This window comes from Oncorhynchus keta, chromosome 33 (assembly GCF_023373465.1).
Source record: "Oncorhynchus keta strain PuntledgeMale-10-30-2019 chromosome 33, Oket_V2, whole genome shotgun sequence".
Taxonomy (NCBI): Eukaryota; Metazoa; Chordata; class Actinopteri; order Salmoniformes; family Salmonidae; genus Oncorhynchus; species Oncorhynchus keta.
This window is the reverse complement of record NC_068453.1, coordinates 328,161-340,397: the sequence shown is the minus strand read 5'-3', so window position 1 is coordinate 340,397 and position 12,237 is coordinate 328,161. Positions and strand designations below refer to the sequence as shown.

At 40.6% G+C, this 12,237-nt stretch overlaps 1 protein-coding gene across 5 annotated transcripts in view; it reads left to right on the top strand.

Moving 5' to 3' along the window:
* The window catches only part of LOC118366007 (diacylglycerol kinase delta-like), a 120,557-nt gene that overhangs the window by 19,136 nt on the left and 89,184 nt on the right, over positions 1-12,237 (top strand). For 2 of the 5 annotated variants that reach the window (XM_035748302.2, XM_035748300.2), the window contains exon 3: positions 3,404-3,484. The exons of 1 other annotated variant lie outside the window; for it this stretch is intronic. In XM_035748302.2, coding sequence (XP_035604195.1) covers positions 3,404-3,484 — 81 coding nt within the window. Of the gene's footprint in view, positions 1-3,403; positions 3,485-8,575; positions 9,132-12,237 lie in introns of those variants that run through there. 2 more of the 5 variants (XM_035748304.2, XM_035748303.2) reach the window with 2 other exon arrangements.

The window sequence follows — 12,237 nt, the reverse complement described above, 5'->3', positions numbered from 1 at the left end:
CATAGTTTTTGCACATCGGCGTTAAACTAGACATCGGCCAATACCGATGTTGCCATTTTTAGCTAATGTCGGCCAATTCAGATATGTTCACCGATTATATCGTGCATCCCTAATTCTTAGGTAGCAGAATTACTTTTGCTTCCCACCAAGTCTGAGGGCACACACTTTGTAGTAGGCTTTAATTGAAGATATGGCAAAAAGGAGTGGTAATCTCATCTGCTATTATCATCAGTAGTTTCCATCCAAGTTGTCAGACCCAAAATTTCATTGAATGTGCTCCAAAGCTTCTTTATTTAATTTATCTTGGTTTCAAAGTGTAGTTTATTTTTATTCAGTTTAGTCACATGATTTCTCTATTTGCAGTATGTTTGCCAATCGCTTGTGCAGCAACCATACCATTTTTTCAATTTCTCATCCATCCAAGGGGATTTTTACATACATTTTCGTAATGTGTGCTTGCTTATTAGTAACTGGGATAAGCAATTTCATAAATGTGTCAAGTGCAACATCTGTTTGCTCCTCATTACACACCACGGACCAACAAATATTATTTATATCAACAACATAGGAATCACTACAAAACTTCTTGTATGACCTCTTATACACTATTTTATGCCCAGCCTTTGGAACTTTGGTTTTCCTAGATATGGTTCCTAAATTGTGATCACTACATCCGATCTGGATACTGCATTCAAGCACATTTCTGCAGCATTAGTAAAGATGTGATCAATACATATTGATGATTTGAGTCCTGTGCTGTTTGTAACTACTCTGGTAGGTTGACTGATAACCTGAACCAGGTTGCAGGCACTGGTTACAGTTTTAAGCTTTTTCTTGAGTGGACAGCTTGATAAAAGCCAGTCAATATTGAAATCACCCAGAAAATATACCTCTGTTGATATCACATACATTATCAAGCATTTCACACATGTTATCCAGATACTGACTGTTAGCACTTGGTGGTCTAAAACAGCTTCCCACAAGAATGGGTTTTAGGTTAGGCAGGTGAACCTGTAGCCATATTATTTCAACAGCATTTGACATGAGATCCTCTCTAAGCCTTACAGGAATATGACTACTTCCAATAACACTTCCAACATTGGCATGTGCCTCTTCTGAAGCTGTTGAACCATATATTGCTACCACTGTATCATCAAAGGCATTATCTAAGTAAGTTTCAGAGTTAGTCAGTATATGCATGTCATCTGTTACTAGCAAGTTACCAATTTCATAAACCTTGCTTCTTAGGTTGCATATGTTAACGTGGGCTATTTTTAGCACTTTTCTGCGATTTTTTTGTTGTTTTTATTGGTTTACTGGGAGACTTATCTGAGGTATACACGACAGTGCTATTTATGTTTGAGCTGAGGGTAAGTTGTAGGGTGAGTTGCACACAGTGGACCTCCTACTAGGGAAAACTGCCTAAGTGCTAACAGTATAATTCAGGTTCATAGGATCATGATTACTGCATACAATAGCTGCAAAATTGACAGAGGCATTTAGGGAAGTTAGAGGGACATACATTAGGTTACTTACATTATGACAGCCAACTCCCATGGGACAATGTACATTTGCAGCAGCACTATGACAACTCAGCAACACAGTGGTAGGGATTATCTGAGCAGGGCTTGGGTCACTGATAAATCATTGTCTCAATGTAGCTTTGAAATGTGCGGACAGGGTCCAGGAGGCAAGATGATTTGGATAGACACCGTCATTCACTTTTATGTGTATTAAAGTTTAGTATTTGTTCCCATATTCGTAGCACACAGTTACTATATCAAGCTTGTGACTACAAATTTGTGTGTGTTTCAGATTCATTTATTGTAAATAAGAATATAATATGTTTCTAAACACCTCTACATTAATGTGGATGCTACCATGATTACAGATCATCCTGAATGAAACGTGGATATACAGTGCCTTGCGAAAGTACCTTGAAGTTTGCGACCTTTTGCCACATTTCAGGCTTCAAACATAAAGATATAAAACTGTATTTTTTTTGTGAAGAATCAACAACAAGTGGGACACAATCATGTAGTGGAACGACATTTATTGGATATTTCAAACTTTTTTGAAAAGTTCAAGGGGGCCGAATACTTTCGCAAGGCACTGTATATGAGTGAGGAAGTTAGAGGCATAAATATCTTATATATATTTGTGCGTCTAACTTTCTCACTCAGGACTATCCGTAATCGTGGTAGCATCCACATTAAGTGTTTAGAAACATATTCTATTCTTATTTACAATAAACGTTACTCCAAAATGACACAATACATTATTTACTATTCATTTCTATGGGCACAAAATAATCTGAAACACAACCAAACAAACCACAAATACATCCAACAAGTTTGTAAAGTCACAAGCTTGATGTAATCATTGTGTGTTAGGAATATGGGACAAAATACTAAACTTTTTACTACTTTAAAACAAAAGTTAATTTGTCGGAATACTTTTGGTCCCCTAAAATGGAGGGACTATGTACAATAAGTGTAGTAATTTCAAAATGGTTAATCTGATATGGAGGAAAATACCCTCAAATTAAAGCTGTTTGCACTTTAACCTGATAGTATTGAGAGCTATTGACATGTTGAAAGCACCGAGCCGTCTGTTTAAACGGCGAGCACACAGTTCAGACACCTGCGCATATCCCACAAGACAAGCCACCAGAGGTCTCTTCACAGTCCCCAAGTCCAGAACAGACTATGGGAGACGCAAAGTACTACATAGAGCCACGACTACATGGAACTCTATTCCACATCAGGTAACTGATGCCAGCAGTGGAATCAGATAAAAATACACCTTATGGAACAGAGGGGACTGAGAAGCAACACAAACATAGGCACAGACACACGCATACACACACATGATAACATATGCACTATACACATACGTACACATGGATTGTGGAGTATGGGCCTGAGGGCAAATACTTAGTGTGTTGTGAATTCTGTAATGAATGTTTTGTAATGTTTTTAAAATTGTTTAACTGCCTTAATTTTGCCGGACCCCAAGAAGAGTAGATGCTGCCTTGGCAGATAGTCATTGAATCATTTCAAATCCAAAGTGCTGGAGTACAGTTCCAGAACAACAAAACCTTTGTCACTGTCCCAATACCTTTGGAGCTAAATGTATATGTATTTTTTTATTGAGCCAGTATAGTGAAGAGGAGATAGGAAAGATTGCGAGTCAGAAGGACAGTGGGTCCAATTCAAACTCATGCTAATTCTGTAAGCCTAGGCTGTACTTTGGGGCCAGGGTCAGCGACACTAACCCCTGGACCACACAGGCCACATTACTTTTGAAAATAGTTCAGTATCTATCTACAGACAGTTTTCTGTATTTTTTATTTAGACCTAACAGTCAGATGATGTAACAATTTCTTCTTTTTTTCCCTCAGTCCATCATCTTTGATGAGGTTGACCTGACAGATGCGAGCGTGGCCGAATCCAGCACTAAGAACGTCAACAATAGTTTCACTGTGGGTCCCTTCTTTCTATTTCTATCTTTCTTTAGCCTACTTCTTTAGATTTTTTTGTCCATCTTTCTATATTTACAGTACCAGTCAAAGGTTTGGACACACCTACTCATTCAAGGGTTTTTCTTTATTTGACTATTTTCTACATTTTAAAATATTAGTGACATCAAGACATCAAAACTATGAAATAACACGTATGGAATCATGTAGTAACCAAAAAAGTGTTAAACAAATCAAAATCAATTTTATATTTTAAATTCTTCAAAGTAGCCACCCTTTTCCTTGATGACAGCTTTCCACACTCTTGCCATTCTCTCAACCAGCTTCATGAGGAATGCTTTTCCAACAATCTTCGAAGGAGTTCCCACATATGCTGAGCACTTGTTGGCTGCTTTCAATTCACTCTGTGGACCAATTCATCCCAAACCATCTAAATTGGGTAGAGGTTGGGTGATTGTGGAGGCCAGGTCATCTGATGCAGCACTCCATCACGCTCCTTCTTGGTCAGATAGCCCTTACACAGCCTGGAGGTGTATTTTGGGTCATTGTCCTGTTGAAAAACAAATGATAGTCACACTAAGTGCAAACCAGATGGGATGGCATATTGCTGCAAAATGCTGTGGTTGCCATGCTGGTTAAGTGTGCCTTGAATTCTAAATAAATCACTGACATTGTCACCAGCAAAGCACCCCGACACCATCACACCTCATCTTCCATGCTTCACGGTGGGAACCACACATGCAGAGATCATGCATTCACCTACTCTGCATCTCACAAAGACACAGCGGTTGGGACCAAAAATTTCAAATCTGGACTCGTCAGACCAAAGGACAGATTTCCACCAGTCTAATGTTCTTGGCCCAAGCAAGTCACTTCTTATTATTATTAATGTCCTTTAGTAGTCTCCTCTGAACACTTGATGTTGAGATGTGTCTGTTACTTGAAGTCTGTGAAGCTTTTATTTGGGCTGCAATCTGAGGTGCAGTTAAATTGAATGAACTTCTCCTCTGCAGCAGAGGTAACTCTGGGTCTTCCTTTCCTTTGGCAGTCCTCATGAGAGACAGTTTCATCATAGCGCTTGATAGTTTTAGCGACTGCACTTGAAGAAACTTTCAAAGACCTTGACATTTTTGGGATTTACCTTCATGTCTTAAAATAATGATGATGGACTGTCATTTCTCTCTGCTTATTTGAGATGTTCTCGCCATAATATGGACTTGGTCTTTTACTAAATAAGGCTATCTTCTGTATACCACCCCTACCTAACACAACTCATTGGCTGAAACGCATTAAGAAGGAAAGAAATTCCACAAATTAACTTTTAACAAGGCACGCTTGTTAATTGCAATGCATTCTAGGCGACTACCCTATGAAGCTTGTTGAGAGAATTTCAAGAGTGTGCGAAGCTGTCATCAAGGCAAAGGGTGGCTACTTTGAAGAATCTCAAATATAAAATATATTTGTATTTGTTTAACACTTTTTTGGTTACTACATGATTCCACACGTGTTATTTCATAGTTTTGATGTCTTCACTATTATTCTACAATGCAGAAAATAGTAAAAAAAAAAAAAAAAATTGAAAATAGTATAGGTGTGTCCAAACTTTTGACTGGTACTGTACGTCTTTCTGTCTCTTGGCTACTGTCCAGCCATATATCAGCCCTGTGTTGGCCGTGGTCATTCTAACCTAAGGGTCATCATCATGTGGTCATGCGGTGGTCAAACGACCAAACTGCAGGATGAACACCACTAAAAGTTTTGCGGTGTGTTTATAGGTTGCCTTTGGGGTTGTTTCACCATAAAAAGCAAATGAAAGAGGATTTCGACACCCGCCATCTGATTTGTTCTGAAATTGTTTTGGTTGTTGGAAACGGATAAGTTTAGCATTCCTGCAAAATTATTTTGTTGAAGTATAATCCCCACGCCAATCCCACCCCAACAACAAGTATTTAGTATCAGTTCTCTGTTTGACAAGTAGAATGGAGCTGTAGATTAAATCATTTATGATGAAAGTGCACAGTGATGAGTTTGATGCTCATTTCCAATAAATATTGAGGGTTTTGTTCTGGTGACATGATGATTTGATGCTTGGCTGCCGTTTGACAAGTAAATAATCTCGCTCCTTTGTCCATAATAATCTGATCATGTAAGCTGCACTGTATCTGCAAGTTTTTGGCTAGAGCGCACGTGCCAAGACCGGAGTGGGCACATTTACTATATAACGCAACATGTTTTGTAACAAAACCATCAGTGGAGTTAAAAATAATATGGAAACCCATTTAAAGTGGTGCGTAGCCTAGTGGTTATAGCGTTGGACAAGTAACCGAAAGGTTGCAAGATCGAATCCCTGAGCTGACAAGGTACAAAATCTGTCGTTCTGCCCCTGAACAAGGCAGTTAACCCGCTGTTCCTAGGCCGTCATTGAAAATAAGAATTTGTTCTTAACTGACTTGCCTAGTTAAATAAAGGGACGATTTAAAGTTTTCATAACAATCGGGAATCGGTATTTTTGGACACCAATTTGGCCCAAAACCACCCAATAAAACAACATTTTTTACACCTTTATTTAACTAGGCAAGTCAGTTAAGAACACATTCTTATTTTCAATGACGGCCTAGGAATGGTGGGTTAACTGCCCTGTTCAGTGGCAGAACGACAGATTTTGGACCTTGTCAGCTCGAGGATTCAATCTGGCAACCTTAGGGTTAACTAGTCCAACGCTCTAACCACCTGCTTTACATTGCACTCAACCAGGAGCCTGCCTGTTACGCGAATGCAGTAAGAAGCCACGGTAAGTTGCTAGCTAGCATTAAACTTATCTTATAACAAACAATCAATCAATCATAATCACTAGTTAACTACACATGGTTGATGATATTACTAGTTTATCTAGCGTGTCCTGTGTTGCATATAATCGATGTGGTGCCCATTCGCGAAAAAGGACTGTTGTTGCTCCAACATGTAACTAACCATAAACATCAATGCCTTTCTTAAAATCAATGCAAAGAAGTATATATTTTTAAACCTGCATATTTAGCTAAAAGAAATCCAGGTTAGCAGGCAATATTAACCAGGTGAAATTGTGTCACTTCTCTTGCGTTCATTGCATGCAGAGTCAGGGTATATGCAACAGTTTGGGCCGCGTGGCTCGTTGCGAACTAATTTGCCAGATGACATAAGATTGAAGGGTGTGCAATGTAACAGGAATATTTAGACTTATTGATGATTAGATAAAATACGGAACAGTTCCGTATTTCATTGAAAGAATAAACGTCTTGTTTTCAAGATGATAGTTTCCGGATTCGACCATATTGATGACCTAAGGCTTGTATTTCTGTGTGTTATTATGTTATAATTAAGTCTATGATTTGATAGAGCAGTCTGAGCGATGGTAGGCACCAGCAGGCTCATAAGCATTTATTCAAACAGCACTTTCGTGTGGTTTGCCAGCTTTGTTTTTGCATTATTTAATCCAAATTGAACATGTTTCATTATTTATTTGAGGAATTGATTTTATTGATGTATTATATTAAGTTAAAATAAGTGTTCATTCAATATTGTTGTAATTGTCATTATTACAAATAAATGTAAAAAAAACTATCGGCTGATTAAACGGTATTGGCTTTTTTGGTCCTCCAATAATCGGTATCGGCGTTGAAAAATCATAATCGGTCGACCTCTAGAACACAGAGAGCAAACAATAATATGCATGTGAATCTCTCATCGCTCAAAGTGGAAGAGAGATTGACTTCATCAGTACTTCATCAGAGGTTTTGACAAGCTGAATGCAACTATCTGTCTGTTTAAACAGCTCAGACACCCATGCATACCCCACAAGACATGCCATCAGTGGTCTCTTCACAGTCTCCTAGTCCAGAACAGACTATGGGAGGCGCACAGTACCACCTACAGCCATGACTACATGGAACTCTATTCCACATCAGGTAACTGATGCAAGCAATGTAATCAGTTTTAAATAACATATAAACATTACACCTTATGGAACAGCGTGGACTGTGAAGCAACATAAACATAGACACATGCACACACACATGTACACATGGATTTTGTGTTGTAGATATATGGTAGTGGAGTGTGGGCATGAGGGCACACACTTCGTGTGTTGTGAATTCTGTAATTAATGTATTGTAATGCTTTTAAAATTGTATCACTGTGTTAATTTTGCCAGATCCCAGGAAGAGTAGATGCTGCCTTGGCAGCAGCTAATGGGGATCCATAATAAATACAATTTGATGAAAAAGTTTGCATTTGAATCAGTGACCAGGTACAATAGCCTAATTTATCAGAGATCAAATTATATTTAAACAAAATAATGTTGCAGGAACGCTCATCTTATCTGTTTCTAACTGTTTCTAAAAGATTTCAGAACGATCTGAGATGGTGGGTGTCATGGCTTGATGAAATGATATGGAACAACCCTTTGGTCTCATTTACATTTAATAACTGGGTGGGGCTGTGTTAGTCAGTGAGTATCCGGAAGTGGCGGCTTGTGTTTGTGTGTGTGTGCGTGCATGTCTGTGCATGCGTGAAAGAGAATGTTGACAGTATGCGAATGCGTCCACAGAGCTGCATTTTCTGTGTTGAGGTTAATTCCTCCCGCTCTATTTCTATTGGTTTCTCACGCTGGCTGGAGTGGAGCTCACCTAGTCTCTTGTTGATGACAGCCCAAACCCAAGCAGACCTGGGTACAAATACTATTTGAAATAGTTTCTAATACTTTAGTTTTGCTTGATTTAACTTGACTGCTGCAATGGAACCAATAGAATAATCGCAAACTATCTGGCACTCCAGGAAGCCTAAAGCAAACACTCAAACTATTTGGAAGATTTCAAATAGTATCTGAACCCAGGTCTGAGCTCAGGCGAAAGTGGTCTTTCAGTTCCAGACAGCCAAATTAAGTACTTGCCTTTCACCGCCTGTCTCTCTGTGTTGTAAAGAGGGGCTGCTTTGTGGCCTTCTACACCCCCACTCACACCCCTCCCTGCACTCCAGCCCCCTGTGAGGGATCGCCTTGACGACAGGAAGTTTATATATGTGAGTCAGAGAACAGAGGCAGGCGGATGGGGGAGGGGCCTGCACCACGGTTCCCTGCTCTCTCCCAGTAAGAGACCACTAAGCTGGCTAGGCTATCAGAGCTAACAGCCGAGTGGGGAGAGAAGGAAAATCCTCCTGGAACACCTTCCACTACAGGGATCCACAGAAGGAAATGACTAAGAGAATTCTGGGAATTCTCTGCTGGCGAGAACACTCAGACTACGGGAAAAAAGGAACAAAAGCCAGGCAGTAACGGAAGGTACCTCTTTCGGGACTCCGGAGTGAGAGGCTTCCTTGGGCCAGTTTTTAGATAAGATAGGAGAACCCTACGCCAGCCACGTAGAACTGTTTGTCATTGCTTCGTCAGGAGGACTTCAGGAAAGGAGTGGGAGACTGCAGCCGGTAGAGCCAGTGACTTGCTGTCAAGGAGTAAATAGTGATAGCACAGCTCCTAGACCTGGACCTGACCCATTCTCTCCCAACCCCAGACCAAATATAGCAGAGCACACTCAGCACAGTCTGGAGAAGAAGAGAGGAGAGGGGGAGAGAGAAGGAGAACCACCGGAGCCAAATTTGACTGGACTTCACGCTGGAAGTAAGGCAGAAGAATGTCAGGAATGAGAGTGTGTGGGGGAGCACAGAGACGTGTGTTAGTGGTGCGCGGTCGGCTGTTTGTTCACCCTCACCTGCCTTCAATTGCTAATAACCAATCTGTAACCGCCGACTATGTGACAAAGTGAAAATCTGTGGCTGAAGGGTGGGTGGCGGGAGGTTGTATAAAGAGAAACAATACTTGAAAAAAAAACATACATTTATAATTATTGTTCAATTTCTATTGGCTACATGTAGTTTTTTCTCTCTATTATTTTAGGCTCTGGTATTAGTGCATGAGCCTAAGCTTTAGGGCTTAACTGTACCAAATAGCCTACATCGCCAAATAATTAAAAAGTTACAGTCAGTCCACGGAAATGTTATTCAATAAGACGAAAGCTGCGAAGGGAAAGTTGAAAAAAGAGGAGGGCCAGAAAAGTAATGTTTGGGAAATATTTGGTGAAGTGGTAAAAAAGGATCATGTGTGATGTCGACAGTCACAAGACGGGACTTCAAATAGGCCTATGGCATGTCAATGGAACTGTAGTCTACTGTTTAGATGGGTTAAATGGAAACTGAAATCTGGGCGGGCCCCCGAGTGGCTCAGCGGTCTAAGGCAGTGGCATCTCAGTGCTAGAGGTGTCACTACAGACACTGGTTCGACTCCAGGCTGTATCACAACTGGCCGTGATTGGGAGTCCCATAGGGCGGCTCACAATTGGCCCAGCACTGTCCAGTTTAGGGTTTGGCCGGGGTAGGCCGTCATTATAAATAATAATTTGTTCTTAACTAACTTGCCTAGTTAAATAAAATAACAATTACAAAAATGGACTGTAGGTCTATCACCTCTCACATAGCCTTAATAATAACTCCTGCAGAATTAATAATTTCTTGCAGTAAAATTATACACCAAATGTAGGCACAATTTGGACTTGGGAACAGGAGTGGAGAAACATGATTTCTTTCCTACTGCTTCTTGAGAGAACGCAATGCTCAGTTAGATACCATCTGTAGATGTGCTGTCTTCATCATAAAAGCATCACAAATGCTGATAGTATTTCAACCTTATAAAATATGCATCGAAGACTAACTGAAATCTTATGAGAAACACGTTGGGTAGTTTTCACAGCTTTCTTTTTCAAACTGATGACATTTTGTACAGAAAATCTTTCCAAGTCTCTAAATGTCTTTGCTATGCAAAAAGATAACAGAGAACTTTAGCGATGTCATCAAGATTGAAGCATTCATTCTATCGATCTATTACATTATTCTGTTGAGAAAGAGTTTATTTAGTCTTCTAGGGCAGCATATAATGACAAAAGATAAGGTACATAATAATTATAGACAAGTTGACCAACAAATAGCCTACCAAAATGTTTGAAATTATAAGCAGAAACATATCTAAAATCAGGAACAAAAAAAAATCCTGCACCCTGTCAAATCGTTCTGCAGTCTTTGTCAAATCGTTCTGCAGTCAGCATTTTCTATATTTGCGGGTTATGGTTGGATGCGGGCCTCCAGATTTTCACTTTATCACATATATTTGGGCGGTTGCGGATGGGTTATTAGCAATTGCGGACAGGTACGGGTGAACAAACAGCTGACCCGCGCACCACTAGCTCACTTACACTTTATCAGTGCTGTATCTTCTCTCCATCTCTCTATAGTAGGGGTCTCCAACCATGTGCTAGATTAGGGTTGGGGTGAAAACCTACAGGACAGTAGCTCTCCATGAACAGGGTTGGAGAGCCCTGCCAATAGCCTAGAAGTGTCTAGTGCACGAGTCAAACTCATTCCACGGAGGGCAGAGTGTCTTCGGGTTTTCGCTCCTTCCTTGAACTTTATTTATGAATTAAGGTCACAAATTAAGGAACTCCCCTCACCTGGTTGTCTCGGTCTTAATTGAAAGGAAAAACCAAAAACCAGCATACACTAGGCCCCCCATGGAATGAGTTTCAAACCCCTGCTCTAGTGGGTAAGCCATGCATTGTCCGCTCACTTTTTGGAATACACAGTGATGGCGTCCCAAATGGCACCCTATTCCCTACATAGTGTGCTACTTTTGAACAGAGCCCCATGTGCCCAGGTCAAAAGTAGTGTTCTATATAGGGAATATACAACCACGGTGTATGCCCGAGTGTGTGGACAACTCATTGTTGGACTGCCAGTGCGTGTGTATTACATCAGCCTTTTTAGATATAGGCAACTGTGCTTTTTCAGGGCCTTTCGCTTTAAGTAGGTGCGTGCGTGCGTGTGTGCGTGCGCCATAGACTTACATATACAACTCTAGTAGTTTAAAGCCTGTTTTACCATGGACGGCGCCATTGAAGAACTTCCTATAGGTTAAGTAAGGATCACATAATTCCATCCTCGTCGTCAGAAGGGATCAGCCAATAAATTATACTCTAAAGCAAACATTCTATAACTGCAGGTGGTAGTACAGTGTATTCGGAAAGTATTCAGACCCCTTGACTTTTTCCACGTATTGCTACATTACAGCCTTATTGTAAAATGGATTAAATTGTTTTTTTCTCCCTCATAAATCTACACACAATACCCCATAATGACAAAGCAAAAACTGTTTTTTATAAATATTTGCTGCTTGATATATCTGCTTGAAACATGTTGGTATTACAGACTCAGTCAGGGAGAGGTTGAAAATGTCAGTGAAAACACTTGCCAGTTGGCCAGCGCATGCTCGGAGTACATATCCTGGTAATCCGTCTGGCCCTGCGGCCTTGTGAATGTTTGACCTGTTTTAAAGGTCTTACTCACATCGGCTATGGAGAGCGTGATCACACAATCGTCCGGCACAGCTAATGCTCTCATGCATGTTTCAGTATTATTTGCCTTGAAGCGAGCATAGAAGTAATTTAGCTTGTCTGGTAGGCCCATGTCACTGGGCAGCTCGCGGCTGCGCTTCCTTCCTTGTAGTTTGTAATTGTTTGCAAGCCCTGCCACATCAGACAGGCGTCACAGCCGGTGTGGTGTGATGGGATCTTAGGTCTGTATTGATGCTTTGCCTGTTTGGTGGTTCGTCTGAGAGCATAGCGGGATTTCTTACAAGCTTCCGGGTTGGAGTCCCGCTCCTTGAAAGCGGCAGCTCTACC